This window comes from Ptychodera flava, chromosome 13 (genome assembly GCF_041260155.1).
Source record: "Ptychodera flava strain L36383 chromosome 13, AS_Pfla_20210202, whole genome shotgun sequence".
Taxonomy (NCBI): Eukaryota; Metazoa; Hemichordata; class Enteropneusta; family Ptychoderidae; genus Ptychodera; species Ptychodera flava.
The window spans coordinates 31,917,777-31,944,104 of record NC_091940.1 but is presented as its reverse complement, the minus strand read 5'-3'; the positions used below and the strand labels follow the sequence as shown (position 1 = coordinate 31,944,104).

The window sequence follows — 26,328 nt, the reverse complement described above, 5'->3', positions numbered from 1 at the left end:
TGGTTAATTTTTCCTTCGCTTCATGTAGATAAATGAATAAAATGGTGTAAAATTCTTACTTAATCCCAGTTGTCCACGTTTTACTTTACTACTACCGTGGTGTGATTATATTTCCGCTTCATTTCCGGCGTTCCCGGCTGTGATGAGGACTCGTACCCCGATTCGTAAAAATTACCAACGCATTCATCGCATTCATGGTTCGGAAGTTCTTGCAAGACATCATCTCTTTTTATACTCTTGAAGAATTTGCGCAGTTCACAGAGGCTACCGTCAGCTCCAGCAGTCAAGTTCAAACTCTCCCATACACTCAGTAATTTCTGCGTTGGACTTTTCACTTTCGTCACCCACTCGTACTCAAGCTTGCCGATGTCGATGTAGATGTTGGCGCTGTGTCCGAACCAATCGGCAAATTTCTTCCAGTCATTTCCCAGTGGGTGTTCGGGGTCCAGGTAAGCACTAATGTTGTGTCTCGTATCTACAGACAGAGATGCTTTACGCACAGTAGGAATCCAGCATGGCGAGCCCTAAAACGGTGATAAGCTTCCAATTAAGGTGGTTGGAAAGGCTATTTTTGCACCAATTCCTTTCTCAGAGTTAATGTCAAGTTTTAAGTGTTAGAATCAAGATATTTAGTTCAAATTTTCAGGATAACTCCCTTAGTTAATACTTTCTCCAAAAAATATAAAATTGTATATTTGCAGCCATGATTTTGAAATATGACACCAGTAAATATTAAAATTTAATTTTTCATATTTTTTTTACATATTTGAATTTCATAATAATTGAATAGTATTAATATTGCCAAATTAGTTATAAACATGTTGACACTATTTATTGTAAGATTTGTACGGCAGGATTTGTAAATAAAATTTGTTCATGATTTTACATGGGTTTATATATAAAAAAATTATTAAAAATTCTTTCAAATTTCAAAATGTTATTTTCAAAAAGTACTTAAAATACAAGAAAATTGTGCCGTACAAATCTTATCTGTAACCTTGTTAATAGGCTGTAAAAATTCCATGTCCATATCTCATTTCAAAGTTGGATTAAATTGGTATACAATTATGTAGGAAAACTGTTATTCTGTCAAAAATGTTGAAAACAAGCCATATTTGCACCCCTCTTTTGAAGTCATAGAGCAGTTTTTTTTGGTAATCTCACTTTTGACACCTCTTTGACACTCAAAGAATCTAAAAATGCATTTATAATAGCAGTCACTCATTCTGAATGCCAGCACCACCTTGTCAAACTTTCCTGAAAAACAGCAAATAATGATTTCCCTTTTCAAACATTTTATTAAAAGCTAGGGGACCTCTACCATAGTTAATACACTAAGGACTCCCCAACTCCTTCTTATTTGGTCAGTTTTTCAAAAGTTTTAACAGGCTATAACTCTGCAATGCCTTTGTGCCCAAATGTCTAGTTTGTTTTATTCCACAGAGAATGTTGACTACTTTTATATTTTAATAGTTTTGTTGAATTTATAACTGACGCTCTAGCCTTTCCAACCACCTTAATAGTTAAAGCTAGAATATGGCACAACGCTAAACGCTAACTTATCAGAGATAAATTCTTTAGAAAATCGGCGAAAAAACTTAAAACCTGATAATTACTAATATTTCCCACTTCTTCTATTTCAGGATCTGTTTTACCCGTTTGGCATATCAATATTTTACAGTAATAGTATTTGATCTCTACGTCAAATGACAAAAGTTAATTTAAAGTGGAACAAAATAAGCTTTATTGAATTTCCATTGACATCGTACGTCTGTCCAATAGGATACATATGCTGACTACATGCAAGGTCGTTTTCTTGATTAGGCCCAGTCCCTCCATAGGAGGAACTGTGATTAAGGTAGTATGCGCCTCAAAAGTGAAAGACTTAAACTTTCACTCAAGCTTTCTTCAAGGAATCTTTCAACCATTCTCTTTCAAAATCGAACATGTTCGTATTGGAGAAACAAATTACTCAAAATTCACTGATGAAATTGAAAATGGCTGCCATCCCGGCGTTAACTCTACGGAGTAAAAATGTTTTGGATTTTCTAAAACTAAGATGGTGAAAATTTTTCTTACACCAGGTGCTTTAAAATAAGCCATTACAAGTGAAAAAATTGTAAAGGTGTGAGAGTCCCAATATTTGTTCCCGAGGCGCATTCTACCTTAAAGCTCGAGCCATGGCTGTAGATTTGTATTCTTTCAATGTGTGTACGGTGTTCTGCGTGGTAGTATGAAACGTTACACTAACCATTGCCTATTTGAAAGGGTCTGTGTTACCGTTAATGTTGCATCATCATCTCTCTCATAGCTATTCATAGTACACGACAAAACAAGCTTACCTTGTCCAAATCTTGAGTCACACTAAACTCAACTTTGCTGTTTCCATTTTGTAACTGGACAAGTATTATGGAACATCGAAATGTACTCGATGAAGCTGATTCAGCACAGCTTTTTGATTCCCTCTTTTTGAACGTAAAATCGCATACATCCTCCCCAATATCGCACAGGCAGTCGTAGTGTAGTTTCTAAGTTGTAATGAAATCGTAACTTTGTCAGTTACATCTTCGATATGAAAATTGAGTCTTGTAAGGAATATGGAAGATTTTCTGCCTGAACTAGGCTAGTCCAAGGCTGAAAAATCCGTCGCTCGAGGGCGCTCGCTACGCCCCCCCCCTTTCTGAAGAGGGGAGAGTAGAGAGCGCCCTCGAACGGCGGATCTTTCAGTCAAGCCTGGTCTTTGTTCAGACAAGCACCATGCTTATCCTATGAAGTATTGATGCATAGGCCTAATTGCTCGCCTCGAGTGAATTGTCAATTTGAAGTGTACAATTGCACAGATTTGTTTGCAGAAATAATGTTAAATCGAGAACAATCTCTGTAAAAATGATTTAATTCGCTTCGATATCCGTTGTTAGCATATGTTAGAAATATTTTAGGCTACTTTTCGATACTGCTTTTCAATATTTAGTCGAGAACTGTTCGAATACCAGAGTCTTTATGTAAAGTTAAGGATCTTGGTGCAAGCATTCCAATTTTCTCTCTCATTTACACACTCGTTCTTCACACTTAAAAGCCAACTAGTGGGTATCTCTATCTTCATTCGTAAAATTTTAGTTTTTTCCATCATCCGCAGTGCTACAGCTAAATTATAGGATGACGTATCTATTACATCCGACAAAGCAATGAGCAGTAAAATGCTTTGTTCACAATTGCACAGCACAAGCCTCAAGTCTCAAACTCAGCATCCCCGGATAGTGAGTCTGTTACTTCGGATTTGGCCAGGATTTGAAATTCACCATCATCCGATAGTAAGTTCGCTACGATCAGATGCGAAACGATCACTCCTCTTCGAGCGCCATACATTTTATTCAAAGTTTTCTCGGAGTTCTCCAAAAATGTTGACAATACTCACCTGCTCCCTAAGATGTTCTTGATGAAGACACCAGCCATCTTCGACATTGGCGACAGAAACTGAAACATCCTGTTGATTTAGCAGGAGTGGAAACCTCTTTGTAGGACTGCATTTTTCTCCAGGTGTACCCAAAGTCTTTTCAGCCTCTGCTACATCCTGTAAGATTGATATGACAAAAAGAAAACGATTTGTAAATTGCTGCCTATCATTGACAATGTCAGTGAAAAAAAATGCCACCGTTGTTTAAAGCCAGCAAATCATCACTTCCAATTTACAACGTCTGGAGCCTATATTTTGGTGATAAGAAGTTTAGTTAAAGTGTTTTGTCGTCAGGATTGGATTAGTTCCCCCTTAATGTGTTACTTTTTAATTCCATACTTCAATTATTTGTGTCCACAACTTACTAAATGTAGCAGTACCCGAATGAGTACCTCCGCAGAAAAAAACCTTTCCATACATCCTGGTAAAGATCACCATTTGTTATTTTAACACGGTTGGAACTAATTTGGGATAAATTGGACGATGAAGTAAGGTCTTTTTAACCTGCAAAATGTAAGCTCATCTGCTTTTCTTTTTAAATTACACACTTTTTTATTGATTCATTTGTAATGTTGCAACATTCAGCTATATGGCACCTCACACTTTTGAAAAATGTTAAAAAGTATGAAGATCCAATTAGTTCCAATCGTGTTTTTTGTATATTTTGACCATTTTAATGTGGTTTAAAATGTAAAAGCCAAGTACGTCTACGACACTCTGACAAAATGCAATGTGCGCTTACCCGCTCAACTTGCGGTGAGTTTTTCCTCACGTAGACACGAATTTGTATGTCAGTTTGCAAGGCGATGTATGGTATAACACATATCCACTGTCTGTCTGGGTTAGACTGGGTGGCTCTTTGAGAGTCTCCGTGCGATTCCGATGACTTGCTTTTGAGTGAATAGCCAGTGAAGTGATCCACCAGTATGGTGCAAGTATTGTTTTTGTCGTTGAAGAGGCACATCGCAGCTTGGCACTCTTGAGGTACTGAGGGATCCACGAGAGGTTGATAGTCACAAGGCTGGTCGAGATCTGTGGCGCTGAAGACGGGTGATACCTGAACTCCTTCGTGACTCTCAGTCATCCAGTGTCTGAAAGTCAGACAAACGTCTTCTTGGAAAGTAAGGCCATTTGGTCCGCAGATGATGGCTGGACCAACTTGCGATTCTGACCGCGAACATGTTGGCTGATGACGATCTTCAAGAGACACATACAAAAATATTTGTTGAGTTTTACCGCGTGGCAAGGCTCCTGGAGGGATGAATAGGTTGACTTCCATGCACGGTAACACCAGATGTCCACCATTTTCATCAAAGATGCCAGATACGAAGTGTTTCGGTGCTACAGTCGATGGGATCGCAGGGCTGGTTATCAGCTTCGGAAAACAGGTGTTTCCATAGCCAAGCGCAGTGTCAACAACCAGTGGGCACCGCTCCGTTCTGCTTAAGACTTTCTCGTCGTCTGCATGCATCGCCATGGCGGCCAAATTCGGAGAAGATTTAACACGCCGCTTTGTGGTACCTGAGGCTGATTTCGACTTTGATCTGTCTGTATCAAGACGAGAGACAAGATAATTTGTCTTGAGGAGAGTGCCATGATAATGATTATACGTTATTTTGTTCACTTATCTTGTCTTAACATACTTTACCTTTTCGTCGGCCACTGCCGGCAATATTGCCATTATATCTGGAACGATCTGCCTTGGATTTCACATTTTCCTCTTCATTATTTCCATCACCGGCTTCGAAATCACTGTTGTCGGACAAGTCGGATCGTTCTTCCGGATAGGAGGCCGAGGTTGATCTCCGGAGTCTGTGTCGCCTCTCTCTTCTTGGCGACGACTTCTTAGCTGATTTCCGCCAAAATAAAGAACGGTAGATTGACTTTATTACTATTTTTCCTTTAAACGTCAAGAACATCCTACAATTCGCCTAACTCTCTTTACAACACAACAACAGTATACTGTTATTATTTAGTTCAAACATAAAACTGTTACAGAAGCTGTTTGATAGCATGCTGTCCAGAACTGACAGAATAGCAGCGCAAACAGTACTGTAAGTACAATTGGCCAAGATTCCAGCCCAAGCAACAAGCTCTATCAGTATTTGAGGATGGGACACAACTTTTCTTACGGCTGGGTCTATCTTTTGTGCTGATATTGTTAAAGAAAGTCATTGGCTGCATTCAACGATGATTTGAAGTTATTTGTATTTGTATCAGCGGTCACTAAATGTTTATAACAAACCTGTCGTTTGTTTATTGACCATGCTATCTTGTTTTGGTGACGATTCTGTTTCTTCAAAGTCGACGCATTTTGGAATTGCAGTAGCATTGACTTTGGTGAGACATAATTTATCTGTCCTTTTCAGCTCAAGACGTGGATCCAATGACGTTGTTTTTTCTTGTTCCAGCTGTTTGGATTCTTGTACTTCTAAAATAAGAAGTAGAGAATTACCTTAAACAAAGCTGTATTTTTTCTTGTTTTGGTATTTTTTAGCTGTATTTTTTTTTCTTTTTGGTATTTTACATACTAAAAACTACCAGCCAATCCTCGGACAGATGTTTTGGATTCTTTTTATTTAAGCAATAATATACCCCTCTCTCGGCCCATAATGAACGAAATCAAACTTTGCACGACATTCGAGGAGAAGCCAAGTACATTATGGAATGCAAATTTTGCTTGAGGCGATTATGGGCCGGGAGAGGGGTACATTATTGTTAGTTTCTATAGCATTGGCAATGTCAGTAAATTTGGAGATGTAAGAAACACCTTGGGCCGCAAGCTGGATAATCGGATACATTGTCAGTGATAATGAATACCAATGACGTCACAACATTCACTAGTATTAACAACGCTGTGATATAAAAAGCCATGAGTCTTTGTAAATGTCACTACTATCCTTGGTGATGGATCTGGTCGAATAAATTCAGGATTAAATTACGCGTATATTTGCGTCGGCCATATTCAAGTTGTTAAAACTAAGTTGTGTGTTCGCTGCCAATGTTTGAAAGTTCTTCCCTTGTCACATTTCAGAAAGCAGTTTTACATATTAAGTTATATTTGATTCCAAACCGTCTATTAAGGAAAAACGCCAAAGCCGAAAATGATACAGCTATGTGGTTTTAACGCAAGAAATGGTTGATAGAACTCAAAAGTTATCCGACATCAGAATATATTGAAGGTGTGATAGCTGTAGTTTTTGATATCACTATCTTTATATTCATTGTATAAAACACGTTAATTTCTTATTCTCCCACCGAAAGTTAGACTGAAAGATCCCTCGAGGAAGCTCCCTACGCTCCCCTCCTCTTAAGGGGGTGGTAGCCAGCGCCCTCGAGCGACGGATCTTCCAGTCTAACCTAAAGTATATTGAAATGTAAAATAGCAGCATTCAAACACTATGCAATATGTACAGTATACGCAGTGTTATTTTCACGAGTAAATTCCAAAGCAAATTAAAATTCAACGATAACATACATGCATGTTGTATTGAGAGGTTGAATAAAAAGTGGCGTTAGTTTAGAAACAGAATAAAACAATAGAAAATTCGTGAATAATTACAGCTAAATGACCTATCCTGAAACGTCAAGTGTAGATGTCCTATTTCAAAGACATTATTAGTGACGGACTTGGACACAATTGCATTGCATATACCTGTTTTCCGAATCGATTCAAACTGTCATAGTTTGGCGATCGAACACAGTCAAAGGTTCCCAAGAGAATTCCCAACTTTCAATGGTAGAGTAGGTCCTGGTTCGTAAAATTAGATTGCTGCCGCTTAACCTGATTGCCTAATATTTTAACGGTAATGCGTAGCACGCCCGCCAAATGAATAATAATGTACATATGGTTGGATGGACGCGATACCGGTCGTTCAGTAAACTCACATTCCCAACCGCAGTATCAGTTACGTTTGATCCTCAAAATTCATTTCCAAATAGCTAAGCCAGACCGGTAAAAATAAGAGATAATTAAATTACTCAAGATTTAATTGTGTTTCAATGCTAGTATTCGTATGTCATCAGTGGCAGCTTAAAGTGGCGAGCTCGAGTTCACAGCACGATTTTTACTGTAAAGGGAAACTGTCGTCGGTACTGCGCTCAAAGGTTGTATGAGACCTATACGACAATGGCGGCACTGTATCAAGGTGCGATGGTGATTTATGGAACCTAAAACATGTCTGTATGGTGTCCAATCCATGCCAAAATTACTACTTGGATTTTACAACACAACATGCTATTTCACAACTCAACATGCTATTTGACAACACATCATGGACTTCCAAATCCTATTTTACAACTCAACATGCTCTTCCCAATTTCATTTGACAACACATCATGGACTTCCAAATCCTATTTTACAACTCAACATGCTCTTCCCAATTTCATTTGACAATTCAACATGCTATTTCACAACTCAACATGCTATTTGACAACACATCATGGACTTCCAAATCCTATTTTACAACTCAACATGCTCTTCCCAATTTCATTTGACAACACATCATGGACTTCCAAATCCTATTTTACAACTCAACATGCTCTTCCCAATTTCATTTGACAACACATCATGGACTTCCAAATCCTATTTTACAACTCAACATGCTCTTCCCAATTTCATTTGACAATTCAACATGCTATTTCACAACTCAACATGCTATTTGACAACACATCATGCACTTCCAAATCCTATTTTACAACTCAACATGCTCTTCCCAATTTCATTTGACAACACATCATGGACTTCCAAATCCTATTTTACAACTCAACATGCTCTTCCCAATTTCATTTGACAATTCAACATGCTATTTCACAACTCAACATGCTATTTGACAACACATCATGCACTTCCAAATCCTATTTTACAACTCAACATGCTCTTCCCAATTTCATTTGACAACACATCATGGACTTCCAAATCCTATTTTACAACTCAACATCCCATTCTAAAGCTAGCTCTGCGGAGCAGGGCAGTGTTACTGGCTATCCAACAAGATTCAAAATGGCGGACGCGAAATGGTCCCCTCGCACAGAGAGAGAAATGCGAACTTTGCACAAGTCTAAAAACGCAGCTTAGTACATTGTGTATCTAAACAAAATGAGCGTGCTCGATAACTAGGATCGATCACGATTATAAATTAAAAATTGGCTGTTTTTGGAAAAGAAACTGCGCGCTGCAATCAGCAGTTTTGTCTATTGTGCACCGTGCGTGGGAGGCTTATCGTGAAAGACCGAGATTTACTATATGGCGCAATCTGATACGGATATGGTCCCATCGCATAGAGAGATGAAAATAGGCTTTGTCTAAGTTCAAAAGCACAGCTTAGCTCATCGTGCATCTAGACAAGTTGAGCGTGCTCAAAATAGGAGATCGATCACGATTTTGGGTGAAAAAAACCGATTGTTTTCGGTGGAGAAACTGCGCGTTGCAACCAGTGGTTGGTTTTGCCTATGGCGGTCAGCAAGGCTGTGGTGGGAGGCCTTTAGCCGGCAAGGGGTGGACCATTGGGGAGTGGAAAATTTTCGAAAAAAAAATTCCCCACAAATTTCAATAAAAATAATCAGCCAAAGAAACTTGAGAAAAACAGATGACGCACTTAGGTAAAAGGAAAAAAAATCCGTCAAAAGTTACTTTCTGAAACATTTTTATTTTAGTCTGCATCAGATATACTATGATTCTTTGGCCAAGAAGGGGGGGGGAGGGGAGATCTGAAGGGTATGATCGTGGCCAGTAAATGAAGTAACTTTTTTATTTTATAACTTTTTGTTCTGTTCATCATATGTTTTTCTTTCACTGAAGTTTGGCATCGTAAAGAATTCGAGATATAAGATAATATAAAAATCATATCTGTGATATCGATTGTTAACAACTGTATTGTGGGTCTTTACACTATGATTAATTAACAAGAATTCAACAATTCAGGCAGCTTGCATCGGTACATAAAATGGGAAATATTCACCAACCATATGACAAACATCACTTTCTTTGTATTTCACTATTCAACGAAACTGATTTCCATTGTAATGTTTAAACTTTATTTTACAATTAAACATTACAAATCCGTATTTTTCTTTTCAAAATTTCATTTGTACACTTGTCTTGACGGTTGAATACCGTGCGTGTGAAATGCAATAGTGCAGAAGAATACGGATAGCGACATTACAGCCATGACAACTGACAACTAAGCCTCAGCAAGCGGAGATGTAAAATACGAATATGGGGCCAGACAAGGGTCAAAGCTCTGTTGGAACGGACTTCGCGAGAAAGACTGTGTGGATAACAACCGATAGAGGTCGCTGTAATGTCGCTATCCGTATTCTTCTGCACTATTGCATTTCACACGCACGGTATTCAACCGTCAAGACAAGTGTACAAATGAAATTTTGAAAAGAAAAATACGGATTTGTAATGTTTAATTGTAAAATAAAGTTTAAACATTACAATGGAAATCAGTTTCGTTGAATAGTGAAATACAAAGAAAGTGATTGTTTGTCATATGGTTGGTGAATATTTCCCATTTTATGTACCGATGCAAGCTGCCTGAATTGTTGAATTCTTGTTAATTAATCATAGTGTAAAGACCCACAATACAGTTGTTAACAATCGATATCACAGATATGATTTTTATATTATCTTATATCTCGAATTACTTTACGATGCCAAACTTCAGTGAAAGAAAAACATATGATGAAACAGAACAAAAAGTTATAAAATAAAAAAGTTACTTCATTTACTGGCCACGATCATACCCTTCAGATCTCCCCTCCCCCCCCCCCTTCTTGGCCAAAGAATCATAGTATATCTGATGCAGACTAAAATAAAAATGTTTCAGAAAGTAACTTTTGACGGATTTTTTTTCCTTTTACCTAAGTGCGTCATCTGTTTTTCTCAAGTTCTTTGGCTGATTATTTTTATTGAAATTTGTGGGAATTTTTTTTCGAAAATTTTCCACTCCCCAATGGTCCACCCCTTGCCGGCTAAAGGCCTCCCACCACAGCCTTGCTGACCGCCATAGGCAAAACCAACCACTGGTTGCAACGCGCAGTTTCTCCACCGAAAACAATCGGTTTTTTTCACCCAAAATCGTGATCGATCTCCTATTTTGAGCACGCTCAACTTGTCTAGATGCACGATGAGCTAAGCTGTGCTTTTGAACTTAGACAAAGCCTATTTTCATCTCTCTATGCGATGGGACCATATCCGTATCAGATGCGCCATATAGTAAATCTCGGTCTTTCACGATAAGCCTCCCACGCACGGTGCACAATAGACAAAACTGCTGATTGCAGCGCGCAGTTTCTTTTCCAAAAACAGCCAATTTTTAATTTATAATCGTGATCGATCCTAGTTTTCGAGCACGCTCATTTTGTTTAGATACACAATGTACTAAGCTGCATTTTTAGACTTGTGCAAAGTTCGCATTTCTCTCTCTGTGCGAGGGGACCATTTCGCGTCCGCCATTTTGAATCTTGTTCGATAGCCAGTAACACTGCCCTGCTCCGCAGAGCTAGCTTTAGAATGGGATGTTGAGTTGTAAAATAGGATTTGGAAGTCCATGATGTGTTGTCAAATGAAATTGGGAAGAGCATGTTGAGTTGTAAAATAGGATTTGGAAGTGCATGATGTGTTGTCAAATAGCATGTTGAGTTGTGAAATAGCATGTTGAATTGTCAAATGAAATTGGGAAGAGCATGTTGAGTTGTAAAATAGGATTTGGAAGTCCATGATGTGTTGTCAAATGAAATTGGGAAGAGCATGTTGAGTTGTAAAATAGGATTTGGAAGTGCATGATGTGTTGTCAAATAGCATGTTGAGTTGTGAAATAGCATGTTGAATTGTCAAATGAAATTGGGAAGAGCATGTTGAGTTGTAAAATAGGATTTGGAAGTCCATGATGTGTTGTCAAATGAAATTGGGAAGAGCATGTTGAGTTGTAAAATAGGATTGGAAGTCCATGATGTGTTGTCAAATAGCATGTTGAGTTGTGAAATACATGTTGAATTGTCAAATGAAATTGGGAAGAGCATGTTGAGTTGTAAAATAGGATTTGGAAGTCCATGATGTGTTGTCAAATGAAATTGGGAAGAGCATGTTGAGTTAAGTGAGTTGTAAAATAGGATTTGGAAGTCCATGATGTGTTGTCAAATAGCATGTTGAGTTGTGAAATAGCATGTTGAATTGTCAAATGAATTGGGAAGAGCATGTTGAGTTGTAAAATAGGATTTGGAAGTCCATGATGTGTTGTCAAATGAAATTGGGAAGAGCATGTTGAGTTGTAAAATAGGATTTGGAAGTCCATGATGTGTTGTCAAATAGCATGTTGAGTTGTGAAATAGCATGTTGTGTTGTAAAATCAAAGTAGTAATTTTGGCATGGATTGGACACCAAAACATGTCTGTCGTAATCTACAGCGTATAATTTAAATGTTACAGCTATGATGATGAGGTGCATCCAGATATCGTGCACGAAATACATTGTTTGTAAACAAGAAACTCGCACAGGCACAGTTCCGACGACCGTATCCCTTTAAACATTTATATTTCCCTAAAAGCTTTTATTCAGTTCACACTTACGTAGAGCTTCATCATCGTCTTTTGGGAATGTGTCTTCATCTTTTTTCCATCCAATTGCATATCTAGGCCATTCCAGTTTGATTATATCTTTGAAAAGGAGTGTCTTTGCTTTGTTGGGGTCGAAAAATGTAACATGTTAGCGACATACAAGGCTGTCTATTGATACTTTTGGGAAATTTTAGTCAAAACTTGGAAATATGACTGCAGCATCTGTGTCGTTGTCTAAGTGAAATCACTGATTGTTTTGCTCGTTTTAGACATGTGGTGATTATGGCTTTCAATAACTATTGTTGAATACGTTGTATTGTTTTACGATGAAGCGAGTTCTTATACATTATGTTTCTTTAGGAATAAATCGCAACATTTATGAACGCCAATGGTACTGCGTTTTCCCTCTTGGTATAGAATGTGATCACCTAAATAATCAATCAATCAATCAGGCAATCAGTCAGTCAGTCAATCAATCAATCAATTAGTCAATCGTACAATGGTGTCCACTAGCTACTTTCTACAGGAACCGATGGACTACAGTCACTGTGGAAAATGCAAGTTTAACTTGCATTTTCCACAGTGACTGTAGTCCATCGGTTACCATAACATTTCAAGAGCAAAATTAAAATGCACCGTCCTCGGTTTCCAACAACCCTCCTTCTCCCAACCCGATACTTTTTGCATTTTCGAAAATTACACCTCTAAGTACTGGTATTTTCCTGGGGTCATAGGCGGAAAAAAGGTTATAGAGTTTTAAACCTGTCAACCCTACAACCATTTTCAGTAATAGAGTGCGAAGCCACTGCAGTGAACTGCAATAAAACTGCTCACACTAATTAGTTTCAGCTGTAGCCAGCTGGCAAAGTCGACAACATTGTATGTCCTCATGCATGCAGACAGTTTGTCTGAGGAAGTTGAAATAAAAAAGATTTGTACATGGACCAGTGCATGGTAATGTTACATTGTATCTTAATCTTGAACACAGGGTGCCAATCGTAAACTCTCATTATACTACCCGAGCCTCAGACAGAGCTAGTTTTGCCTTTGTACAAGCAGACTTTTTGTCTGTATCAAGTAGCCTTGTTCAACACCAAAGTGGCCACGGCTACAGCTGAAACTAATTACGGTTAAATAATGGTTGTATTTCCAAGTGGCATGTTACAGGAATTTAAGTGATTTTATATTCCATTGTGAGCACGTAAGACACCAGACAGCAATTAAAAACATTACCAAGACGTTTTAAGAATCCTATGCCTTTAAACGCCGATTCCTTCCACATTGTCATGTAACTTCCACCTTCCATTCCCTTGTTGTTTTCAGTCGTGCTAACATGGTGGAGAGAGAGAGAGAGAGAGAGAGAGAGAGAGAGAGAGAGAGAGAGAGAGAGAGAGAGAGAGAGAGAGAGAACAGGACAATAGAGGTAGACTTATAGTGCCCTACTTGTGTACGGTGAGCTGTTAGTAGTCCACATGCTGCACACATATAATGCACTTATAGAGTTGTTGTTTGCACCCCGGTGTGGTGTAAATCAGATGCGTGATGTCATAGTTACCAGGGGTTAGTGTTCAAAGGGTTAATGCTACACTCTCAAACAGCTCTAGGGTCATTGACTGGCCGGAAGATTTTTGAAAAAGACACCCCCTTTTCTCAAATCCTTCTCAGTGGCGCATTAAAAAAATCAAACATTTTCCTCAAACTCATAATAAATTTGACGTGCCGGATATGTCGGGAGACCACCTATCGTGGTCCTTACCAACATCAAACTGGTCCTATAGGTGCACAGTATGTATTTGATATAGTAAAATACGCACGTACTGCTGATAACATCACATCAACCCGGCATCTTTATATTGATGTAGATTTTACATTTTTCAAAAATATCACTCAAATTGTAAGTTGCTGCAAAATATTCAATGTGCTGGCAAGTTGAATAAATAGTTATATTCATTGACAGAAAGCCAGAAGGGCTTTAGTGATTTACACTTTTATAACACTTCAACTGGGTAATCAAGTGACCTGCCATCAATGTTAATCTGATACTAACGCTAGTGTGATTCATGATTCGTTGATCCTTTTGGGGAATGGTCAGTTTTTTCGGCCTGGGGGGATTGTTTTTTGGCGACGTCAAAAAGTGGCTGACCCCCATATATTCCAACTTTTGAAAACAGGGTGACCCCGCGCGCGACTAAGGTAAAGCGAAAGGCAGAATCTAACTTATACATACACACACACACACACACACACACACACACACACACACACACACACACACACACACACATATATATATATATATATATATATATATATATATATATATATATATATATATATATATATATATATATATATATAATTTTGGGGTATATTTTGGACTCCCAGTCATTCTGCGTTTTAATGAAATTGTTGTCATGTCAGTTGTAAGACAGGAACAGGTGCGAAATCAAAGTTAACACATTGTTCCTATTTTAATACACTTCATGAGCGTTTGCCAGTGTCAATTCGGTTAAAAGTTCTCTGCTATTAGTATACTCGATCAACTGGGCACAAACTTTCGGAAAAATTGACAGACTGTTGGCGATAGCATGGAAGACATTCAGATATATTCAAGATTTATACTGTCAATTTCTCGTGGGCGAGAGGATAGAACGGTTTTGACTGCTAATGTCAGTGACAAGTAAATCCGATCAGTTTGCACATCAGCGAGGTCAAAAGGTTGGTATAAAAATAGATTATGCTACTACAATACAGCGTCGAATCTATTAATATACGCTAACTAGACCAAGATTTGATTTGTGTCTTATAGATTACGTGGACAGTCTCTAGTAAAACTAACTTACAAACGTTTGCAAATGTGAGATCATTTTACAAATACTAGTAATGCATAATTGTAGATTAGACATTTTGCGAGGACAAAATGGGAAACCCCCTTTGGATGGCTTGTAAAATTAGCTGGCTATATATTCAGCGATGTGCAATGATATGGTATGTTCATGGCTTGTTTAATATTTGAATGGATTTGCTATTGAAATGTATAGCAAATTCTTACACTTAAAAGGAAATCGGAAAATAACGACACGCGGTATTATCTCAAAATTCCTCCTAGGATGCCGCTGTCGATATGGATACACGATACTGGGTTACAAAAATCGGAATATTTTCTTACCATTCTTTGGCCGAGTTCTGGTCACTCATCTTTGGTCCAGGTATCTCCAAATTCTCCATGGGGGGGTGATGAATCTTATATATGACCACAGAGGATCCCTACGGGCAAAAGATCCCGCTCTGATATTCACGAACACTGTAGAAATACAGAGGGAATATTCAACGAGAGAACGCTTGGTCGATAGCAGTACCTGGTTCGAATCAATATTCCAAGGCTTCTTGGTGCGTCTGTGATACCATATCTATGTATAGCTGGGGAATCCCCCATGTGCTGCAAGTTATATATTAAACGATTGCTTAAATTGATTAGGGACCTAACTATTGTTGAATACATTGTATTATTTTACAATGAAGAGGGTTATTATGCATTATGTTTCATTATGAATGTCAAAAAACACCACAGAAAAGAATAGGGTGGAATACAAAAAGGAAAGATCAGTTGGATAAGACCAGGGTCGAAACACACTTTGAGTACCTGGATGGATCAAGATTACTGGGCCACTGGGTGCATTTATGAGAGCAGAGCTATGTATAGCTTGGAAATTCCCTTTTTAAGAGCAATTCAGGTCAATTTGTCAGAGATATACACTCCTGGACAAATTGAAATACTTATGTCGCCGAGGTTAAATTGGCGTGAACTAAAATCGTTTACCGGGAAATAGACATGGAGAAAGTTCATTATGAGATGATAAACAAGACCAACAACTTGCATGGAAAGATTTGTCTCAAGGCGCAAGGTTTGAATACAGGTGGCTGCTGATATGTTCCTCTGAGCTCACTGAGAGGTGAACTTATCGATATCCGGGGTCGGTAGCTTGGAATTTTTTTATAACAATCCAGTGGCAGTTGACAATAAGGAATGAAACTCATAAAGGAAAGAATACAACTAAAGAAAATTATCCATCAACTGTTGCCTTTTGGTATCTCATTCCATTTCAGTTCGTCCGTTCGGAATGACACATTGTCAGTCCGCTCGATTCTCCCACACGTTGATGTTCAAAACGCGTGATCTTTCTTATACCATGTACGTAACTAAATCGCAGGTTCGCTTTTCACATAACCGATTATTATTGTCATGAAAAAATGTCATCTCTTTCATTTGATATAGTTATGAGCTTCTTCGAAATTTTCGACTATCAATCAACTGGAAAAATAGAGGGAGCGTTATGTTTATGAGTGTAGGCTGGGATAATTGTTCTCGTAGTACCTCATAATGTCAAAAGTTACAGGTTCAAAACGCCTTCTTTGTCAGACCTTGTTACTCCCCATGGCGCCACCAACGGGGGAATAGCTCGCTCCGACAACGAACATTTACGGAGGCGGTTGGCCCCTTTATACGAAAAGACAACACTTTACTAACACTTTAATCTCAATAGTAGAAACATGAATGCATTTGTGAACAGCGGGAACATATGTGAGTGGTACGTTAAGAATTCGATAAAGTCACTTCATCGGTTTATTGCCCCTTCTGTATGTATTATCAGCGCATCTCAGGAAAAAGATGCACTTTCACTTTTTTAACGCACGAATATGGTGAGTAAATGTAGAATTTGAGGCAAAATCTGTAAAATGAGTGAAAGTTTCAGGATAAGGGGTGTTTATTTCAAATACTAAATTCAAGAATGAATACAAATGGAATGCAGGCAAAAATCACTATATGAAATTGTGTTCAATGCTATATCATATACCATAAGTATACCAGTGTATCCAGAAACGTACAAATGTAGTATGAAATAAGTTTGGCAGCTTCTTGAATTTTACCGGTGATAGAAATACACAATATATAAAACATTATTCATTGCTTGGTATGCTTTTTACAAAACTGGTGCAGAATGAATGAATAAAAGTCAAGGTGAACTTCCAGTATGATTTCATGTAGCTGTTAATACGCATATGGATAACCCATGCGAAAATCTGCAAGACTTAGATCTATAAATGACCCTAAACTTATATTCCAAAAGTTGTCCCTCAGCTACAGCCATCATGTATTCACCTTGAGATTCAAAGATTTCACCCATCTAAATCTAAAACTACTTTCTAGCCCCCTGTTATCTGAGCTCCACTGACCAATGACCGCAGATACACATTAGACGCAAGATGCTGGGGAACAAGAATTCGATTTATTTGATCCTTTTGTTCCTTAAAAATACCACCTCAACCTTCCCTAGTTTTCATTTTTGGAAAATAATGAAATATCACCGTGGAAGGGATTGAGAGAAAAATCTAAAATCCCCTACTTTTTCTGTGTATTAAAAACAAAATGGGCCTAGGGCCTAACTGTAAAACCATGGAGTGGGTCATGGTCTCCAAACCAATTATTAAATCTTCAAGACGTCCATTTACGATGGCGATTGGTCGCACATAGTTGATCGCTCTCTATTGCTAATGTCTACTTCGCATACGTGAGACCTGTGCAGATTTTCCGACCTGCTCCGCCACAAGGACGGAGATAATGTCTGAGCTCGGAGGTGGGTGACGTTGCAATAACCCCCACCTTCTCATCACTACAGCTGGCGGTTAACTTTGACCTCTGTGTTGGAACGCATGCGCTATCGCCATTTTACAAGTTCCCGTGTGTGCGTGTAGGAATCGCCAAACCGGGTCTCGCCGGAAGATATATGTATTTTTCCTTTCTCAAAGGTGTTCTTTAGACTTTTTTATCATATGCAGTCTGATAATATTTCTGTTCTTTTGTTCACCTGGTGATGTTCTTCAACCACGATGAATGTTTCTTACCCAAAGAACAACAATGACAAGGGATTTAGAGGATTCACCGAGTGACATCACCTCAGTTGACACTAACGGCGCGTCAACATTCGGAGAGTATCACGATAATCCAGCGGACAATAACGTAAGTGAATATTTCGATATCTTCTGACTGCACGGCAAACATGTAAAATGAAGTGTATGTCGTCCATCTCGCACTCCATCCTGGATCCACGAAATGACGTTAACCGGAAAAGTCGCAGCCGAGCTCACTGAGCTCATAAAATGAACTACGAATACTGTACTAGCATTGAGGTAGGAAGAGACCGTGCTCCCAATCCCATGCACTCTAGCTGGTAGCTGTCTGTCTGTCCCAGTTAGCAAAGAGCAGGCTGTGTAAACCGACTGCAGTGTTTATGTAGACCCGTGGAGAGCCACATGTCTCCGTTAAATCATGGAAGTGGATGGGTAAATGTTACACATGTGACAGTCGCGTTGTAGATTTGTAAAACTGAACCGGAATGTTACAATACATGCATCAACTCAATGCAAGCAAACCGTCACTTGCATTGAGTCCCAGTGCCTGTGTGGTCACATGTACACATCAGATGATCCACATATGATACAGTCCCTCCGTTGTGGATGATCTCGTGTAGTGATGCGAGTTATTGGCTTATTGTGATCCAGTAACATTTCAAAACAAACATAAACCCATCACTTAAGATTATATATGTTCATTATTTTCATAATGTCTTGAGAAAATTGTTATATTCGCTAAACAGTTGAAAAGGTTTTGAGAAAGCAATTATGCGTTGAATTGAAAATACTGAGTTTGATTTTGTTGGAGATAAAATATTCTCAAAATATTCCAATATAAGTGACATGTAAAAATATTTATCATATCCCATCAGCCATCCTTTGTTTATTGTTAATATTAGATTTTATTTGATAGACATCAAACAGTGCATCCATGGCCTACTGTCCCTCCATCACTTTGTGAACAGAAGTCAACAATACTTGTTTGGAGTTTCAATACTTTTGCTTTATTTGTCCCCCTCCCCCATCTCCAATATGTATCTGTAAAATTAACACATCAGTAATTGTGACAAATCCAAAAACTGACCAATCAAGTGCATCAAACTGTCTATATGTTTTGAGTTTCCATTATTCATACAACAGTGTATTAAGCAAATCCTGAGTGTTGTACGATATACAGCATGGACCAACGAACATCTTGCCTTGATCCCTGACTTTTAAGACTGGTTAACTGCCATGGTATGTAATAAATATTTATACAGCAATGGACCGTCAAACTAGGCTGGAGGGCCTTCTCGAATCTCAGTGCTTGCTTGGCCTTGAGACTACTATTGATCTAAACGCAATGCACCGATTTGCTCTACCCCTGATTACATATGGTGTCCATCTATGTATCAGGGAAACTTCACAAAGAAATTGGCAAAGCATTTGGCAAAAGATAATTTTATTAGACTACTGCGCTTTGCCTGTGGAGTTTAAGTCAGGGAAACTAGTTGATGGTATTTGTGGACATTTATATGTCATACAAGCAAGACCACTATCTGACATCATATATTGACATTTTGCAAGAGTGAGGTGGAGAGGCTTTTCTGAGCTGCACTGTATGATTGTGACACTAGTAGTTTTTCAAGCACTGAGGCAAATTAGAATTTGAGGTGTTCATTAATCTCAGTCTGTAACTTTGTACAGTCTCAAGAGTCGTGTCACCAAATCAAGCAAAAAGAAAGAAAAAAAATGAAATAAAACCTAGACCATAGAAAAAGATTGGCACCCTCTACCTCAGATCCTACCATTTCCGTATCTCAGAATGGAACTATTCTGTGAAAATCCATGTTGATCCTCAATGGAACATCACTTATCTTGTGCCACAATTATTTTTAAGGTTCTTCCTTGAAGATTGGCAACTGATATAAGAAATATAGAGCAATCATAATAAATAAATCTCCTTTGAGGTGTTTCAGACATTTCCACAGTATATCATTGCTGTAAATGCAAGGTCTGGGAACATGAGCAAAGTTTTTACAGTTGTTAAAACATTATGACCCAGCTGCTTGTTGGCTAAATTGTACATGTACATACTATGATAAACTGCAACTGTGTTTAATGAGAAAAGGGAAGCTAGTTTCAGAAATAGAATCTAACACTGATAAAATCCTGCTTTGACAATTTGACCCATCTAGCACCAAAATTTGGTATGACCCGATGGTTTTCTCTGAGAGGTTTTGAGTATTAGATGATGGGTAAACTTGCTACAAGTACAACCACACTTGACCTGTGAGTAGGCCAGTCACAGTCCCTCCTGGTCATGTTGTGGGCCAGTCAGTGTACAGTATTGCTTATTTGCCTAGACAGTTGGGTAAAGGTCTGTTGACAATCTACAATTGTCTAAATAATGTTACATAAGACACAGCATGGAAAAGTGAGGGGAATACATGATGGTGCAGTACATGCGGGTTGGCCCTAATTTAACGGGTCAGGCAATATTTTGTGATCAGTGCAGCCCATCTGAACTCAGGGTCAAAGTTCATATGTATCAGTTTGCAGTCTCTTGGAGGGAAGTTGTGTGTGGGACAGTTTGGTACCTTCAGTTGCATGTTAAAAGGACAAATCTCATCGATGTACAAGGTGATGTTGACAGTTTGTGAAACGGTAGATCAGATGATGGTCAAAGTAAACACTCAATCTAACAGTCCCCATGATTGGTAAATTTTATTCCATTAGCAAATATGATGAAATTTCAAGTGAAAAAAAAGTACATTGCAGGATGGTGTGACTGTATGGGAGTTCCTTCTTTGATTTATTGCAAAAACTTAACTGATAATCGAGAAAAAAGGGCCGTATATTAGTCTTTGGTATATTGTAAGCAGTTTCTGTAAATTCTGCCTTAAAGTGACTGTACTATGGTCTTACCAACCAGTATTTGTGCCCCATTTTCCTATATATGGCGACAACCATACCATCTTTTTTTTTCAGTACAGTGACGGAGTAAGGATGTAAATATTACTAGGGTTGTCTCGTCATTTTACCAGGTTCTCAATCAACAAAACAATCTAAAGGAACAGTTGAATTACCAGGATTCAAAATTAGTATCTTCTTATTCTCCCATAAAGTGACAATTACAGTGCCTTTTGGCATTATTTTCATCGCTCAGAAGATACATTTCCTTTCATATTGTTTCCTCCAAATGTGTACTGAAATACAACATTATTATTAGCCTCAAAACACGATATGTTGTATACATTGTACAATGCTATTGTTTACCAATGAAAATTCAATCCACCAGGATATCCGGTTGTCCTCAATAATGTCGGATATTATACTCTCAACGATCCCTCTCACTGTTTTGACTCACAAGCTGCCATACTGGCAAGCTGAACACTAGCCATTTTGACATGATTTTGATAGGAGAATAAGAAACCGTTTTACAGACAGGAAAAAATACTGGAAAGTTCATAAAAGATACATGTACAGGCACTTAGGCTGTAACCGTACTAAATCATCGATTTTTTATCTTTAGATCTATATTTGATATTGAACTTTGGTACTTTGTGTTGCAATCACATCACCAATACTGGAATGCTGTTCTAGATGCAACTGTACTTCCAGGTACTAAGGCAGGTGAACTTGTTTGGAATTTGGTATCAGCTGTCCCAAAGGTATTTCGAATAAAAGGTATTATTTTTTGTGTTAGTTATTGCAGTGGCCCACACTGTCTGTGAATCACAGAGTTCAGTCGTTTGTCCTGTGAACGTAAACACTAATCAGACCATCAGTGGGAGTAGAAATACAATAGAAGAGAGATCTATACAGTACTTTGACAAAGCTGTGTGTAGTAATTTACTTTGATCTCCTCATTGGTGAATGGGGCCAGTAACGTAACGCAACACTTGCTGTATGCAGATCAGATTGTATGCTTTGATCTGTGAACCGGCCAGATTTGTGTGATCTCTGTCACACCAGCAGTGCCATACTCTGTGCTGGCCTGCTGCCTTGTCAGTACTGAGCAGTGGTTACCGGTATTCACAGACCCTGTCAGAATGGGAGAGTGTAAATATTACTGACAGCTGTCGTTTCATTTCTTTCCGGTGATATAAACGTTTCCAAGCATGAATAACTTGTGGGTGAGTCCAATGCAATTGTTGTCCTTTTTTACTATTTTAAACCACACAATCGATTGAGTCAACCACAGTCCCTCAGTCAACCTGTCTGAACCACAAAACGTGATCTCGTATGTAGTTCCAGTTTGATTGATTATCCCGGCTCCAACTCTGCTCTAGTAGTGTGATTTGCAGATATTATCATTCCATTGTCTGTCTCAGGGAATACCCATGGCAATACAATAAACACTAAACACCTTTTCATCCCTTTGTTGTGGTGAAGTTGTTAACAGTTACAACGTGCTGTTTACAAAGATTGCTTCAGTATGTCATGGACAGATGTGTACTTCTGTAGAATAGTAGGAACAATGACTGTAATTTTGTAAATTGATAAACTGTCACTGCTTTTCCTTACGAATACATATTTTACGTCCTTATTGGTGAAGTGTGTCAACACCATACATTGTGCACACGATAATGCAATGGTGTGGTTGTCAGAATGAATTCTACATGAATTTCATATTTTATACTGTAAAATTCAGTTGTCAACAATAACATCAGATTTTACACACATACAGGCTGTGAGGACAAGTTGAAGTCTAGCATTTTGACATGGGAAGAAAAAACAAATGAAGAAATACCATTTATTTCATGGTTTACTCAGCACCATAGTAGAATCTGTTAGTTACTGGTATGCGTTACGTTACTGTGTCTGTACCATGCAACCCTGGCAGGTCGTTTTTGAAACGGTCAATGTGGTGGAATGTGTAAATATGATCAGCAGGTGTTTAGAAAACCGGGCATTTCTCAAATACACCACTTTGCAATTTTCCACTCTGCAAAGAAATATGTAGGAATCATGTGGAAATTTCTCACCATGTTTAAGATTTCATGTCTGATAACGTATTGAAAATGCGGTGCATCAGTCAAGCCTACACACCCTGCAGTGTGAATTGCTAGCAATGGTTTGTTTCAGGTACTTTGTACGGTTGCACTGTTTGAATGTACAGTCTTATTGAAAGAAGTCTATACAACATCTGTCAGGAACAAGTGGCAGTTTCACTACCCTCACAATTTTTTCGGAGCATGAATTTAATATTAAAAGATACCCTACCAGCCAGAATGTAGCAAAATTAAAATTAGATTTTTTTGCAGCAAACTGTATACAGCAGAATGTACTAGTATGAATGGTAGTATGTCATGATTTAATTCAATTGAAGATCTTTCAGTACTGTTTATGATGAAATTTCTAAAATTTCTATCGTGATAATATGTGTGCATTATGTGTAAACCCTTACCACGGTACAGTTTGTGATTTTTTGTGCTATAGTTATTTGTATTGGTCAAATACAACTGACCAGTGAGTCTTTTAGCCAAATACAACTGACCAGTGAGTCTTTTGGTCAAATACAACTGACCAGTGAGTCTTATTGGTCAAATACAACTGACCAGTGAGTCTTTTAGCCAAATTAACATTTTATCAAGAAAGTTATCCCCTATGCATGAAAAGAAAATGTAACGTCTGTATACAGTACTCAGGTGGACTCAACTAAATTCTGAACTTGGCGTTCAGAAATATTTTACATTCATGAGGGCAATGTACAACTGATAAAAACAGTAGGCCAGGTTAACAATGGGGTACTTCCCCAGCTTTTGATAGCTTTCTTTGCCCAGACTGCATTGTCCCCATTTTGACGTGACTCAAAGGTGTTCAAAGAAACAGTTATGGTGCAACCATGGTCGACTCAATGCAATAGAGAGAATTCAATAGAGAGAATTACCCAGCAACACAGACGCTAACTAAGCTTTTATTTTTGTCCAGGACAGCATGGCTAGCTGTACAAAGTGTTGTTGTACTACGGATTCTCTGTTGTCATTGTGTTGAAATCATGACACTGAATTGCCTAGCTTTGCCGTTTATAGCCAGGAATGCCCCTGTTGTCTTGCCAGTATTGTTCTCGGTGTCAAGGTTTCGTTTTGTTGTCTTTTGTGTGAGAGAATGCCTCTAGAAATTACACTACTCCACACTCAGTGTACATGCAGTCACATGTAGAAGTCCAATATCAGCCCTAGTTTTCTTCTCACAGCCCTCAGGTAGGTTGTATATAGGTGAACTTCAATTTGTGTGTTCAATGGTTCACAAAAGCAGATCTTCCACAATCAAATGACAGTGGTATGTGATCACCAAGAACAGCAATTTCTGTAAAGTGAAAACCAAGCTGTAGTTTTCATTTGTGTGCATTTTCATATTTATTATGCATTTAGGTCATCTATGGAATATATATTACGGTATTAGGTGCCTCCAAACAGGAAGTGTTCAACTTTTGCTCAAACCTTCCCCCGGAAAACTTCAAACCAATTTCTGTTCAAATCAAGATTGAAAACTCGGGGGTTACTGTAAAGTTTAGGATTACTAGACCAACTATCTAAAATGTATGATTTGAAATTCAAAATGGCCGCTATACCTGTGAGTTCTGTGAGGAAAAATAAAATAAACAAATCCACAAGCTTCAAAATTAGTCCACACAAGTAGCAGACCAGAAAAGTATTGTAAAATTGATTGTCTTTAGGCTCTGTAGGGCCATGTGAACTTGAATTTCTGATGAAACCTCCGTAACATATAGTCTTCTAGCTAACTGAATTCTCAAAGGTGACTCAAAGTCAAAAGTTTGCAAAGCTTTCTAAATGAAGTAAAAAGTGAACATTTCTGTAACTTCTCATCAATATTTTGGTAGTTCACACTTCTTTGAAATGGAACCATATTTCTATTAATGGTAGTATTTTTTTGAAAAATTAGTCATTGGACTAAAAACCACTTGGAGTGCTTAACAGTTGTTTGATGTGGCTCGGCAACACAGTTGAGATGTGTCCAGGTACATGTTGAGTGGAGGTAAAACCACAGCTAACAAGCCTGAGTTGTCACTGCTGTACCAACACTCAGAGGAAATGTAAGGGAAACACACTGGAGTGGGTCGTTGGTCAAACTACCGGTATATGCTAGCTGCAATAATTGTAGCCCATGGGTTGTGCACCAGCTTTTTCTGTCGTACATGTTGGCAGTGTAGCGCTGGCCTATCGGGCTACGATTCTATTTTATAGAGAATGCAGAAATTTTGCACAACAGATCTGCTGTTCACAGAAACGGTCTAATGGGCTGTGAATCTTCACTTACCTCATGGAAATTTTACCATAGTCTTGCTTCCAGGTCATCATCAGAGCCATCAATGCTAATGACAGTTAAAAAATAACACATGACAGTGAGGGCAATATCATGATTTGTGGCCTGCCCAAGGGATGATGATCCTTACCAAAATATTGATGATGCCCTCACCTGTGGCTTGGGCATCATGAAATTTCGGTAAGGAACACCATCCCTTGGGCACAAATCGTAATATTGCCCGATCTTTGAAATCATCACAAAATCCAGTATTTGTACTGTGCATATCAAGCGACAGGTTGAAATGACATGCAAATTTCAATTGATGCATTTTAAATATCTTGTGCAAGAGTTGCTGGTGCCTGTACACTATAATGCGTGTGCATCCTTCGCACCAATGCATGATTGATCCAACAGGACATTGAAGATTAAATTTCGAAGAATCCATTATATTTCTAGCTTATGTTGACATATTAAGCTATATAAAGAACAAGACCTGGCAACATTCACTGAATGGAAATTTAATAAAGTTGTCCACAGATACACGTACACTGTACCAGATGACACCTACAGTAAGCATTACCATTTAAATGTCAAATTACCAAACTTTTTGTTTTCCAATTTCAACTTCCAGGTTTTGAAACAGAATTTAGGCAACTTTAGTAATGTGTATCTTTACCATTCAGTTTCGTAAAATTGTAAATTCAAGTGTTATTAATCTCCAACATTTGTGTTAATTTTTTGTGTATTTGCAAATAGCTTTTGCAAGATATTAATCCATTTAAAATTTAATCCATATTGATTTCTGAAAAATGACTCACTTTTCTAGGTCTCCACTGTTTGGATGGCAAATATGAAAATTTGCATCATAAATGCATTAAAAGGAACTCTTACAGTGTAGATATAGTATGAGTACCTGAGAGTTTATTTTGCAGACTTGTTTACAGAGTGCTGTAGCTATGAAGATTGATTACTTTTCATTGAACGTGGCACCCATATTAAATGTGGCACTCACATTTAACATACAACTCTGTAAATTAATTTTAGTCGTATTCATGCCATGAAAGTGGTAACCAGTGACAACGACACTCAAACAATTGGCCTGTGCAAGTGTGCATATAAAGTGGCTGCCCATTATTCTGATGTTA

The 26,328-nt window shown here is 38.2% G+C and overlaps 2 protein-coding genes across 3 annotated transcripts in view; one reads left to right on the top strand and one right to left on the bottom strand.

Moving 5' to 3' along the window:
- Positions 1-80: 80 nt before the first annotated feature.
- On the bottom strand, positions 81-25,378 carry LOC139148569 (netrin receptor UNC5B-like). The gene is made up of 10 exons (XM_070720056.1): positions 25,196-25,378; positions 15,186-15,320; positions 13,250-13,344; positions 12,029-12,136; positions 5,700-5,885; positions 5,103-5,303; positions 4,197-5,002; positions 3,416-3,571; positions 2,343-2,528; positions 81-524 (listed from the first exon to the last, which is right to left on the bottom strand). The coding sequence occupies exons 2-10, from the start codon at positions 15,242-15,244 to the stop codon at positions 81-83; spliced, it is 2,241 nt and encodes a 746-aa protein (XP_070576157.1). The 5' UTR covers positions 15,245-15,320; positions 25,196-25,378.
- LOC139148178 (calcium-transporting ATPase type 2C member 1-like) overlaps positions 17,729-26,328 on the top strand; it is a 54,463-nt gene continuing 45,863 nt past the window's right edge. Inside the window, exon 1 of one of the 2 annotated variants that reach the window (XM_070719487.1) lies at positions 17,729-18,035. In XM_070719487.1, coding sequence (XP_070575588.1) covers positions 17,910-18,035 — 126 coding nt within the window. In that variant the 5' untranslated portion in view covers positions 17,729-17,909. Of the gene's footprint in view, positions 18,036-21,853; positions 22,048-26,328 lie in introns of those variants that run through there. The other variant, XM_070719488.1, reaches the window with a different exon arrangement.

What these genes read in the sequence shown, in the direction of transcription:
- LOC139148569 (XM_070720056.1), bottom strand. Translation starts at nt 15,244, where the DNA reads ATGGAGAATTTGGAGATACCTGGACCAAAGATGAGTGACCAGAACTCG. An exon ending in CAGAACTCGGCCAAAGAATG is followed by an intron (nt 13,345 to 15,185) that starts GTAAGAAAATAT and finishes CCACCATGTTAG; the next exon opens with CACGACTGAAAACAACAAGG. An exon ending in TGACTCAAGATTTGGACAAG is followed by an intron (nt 525 to 2,342) that starts GTAAGCTTGTTT and finishes TCACCGTTTTAG; the next exon opens with GGCTCGCCATGCTGGATTCC.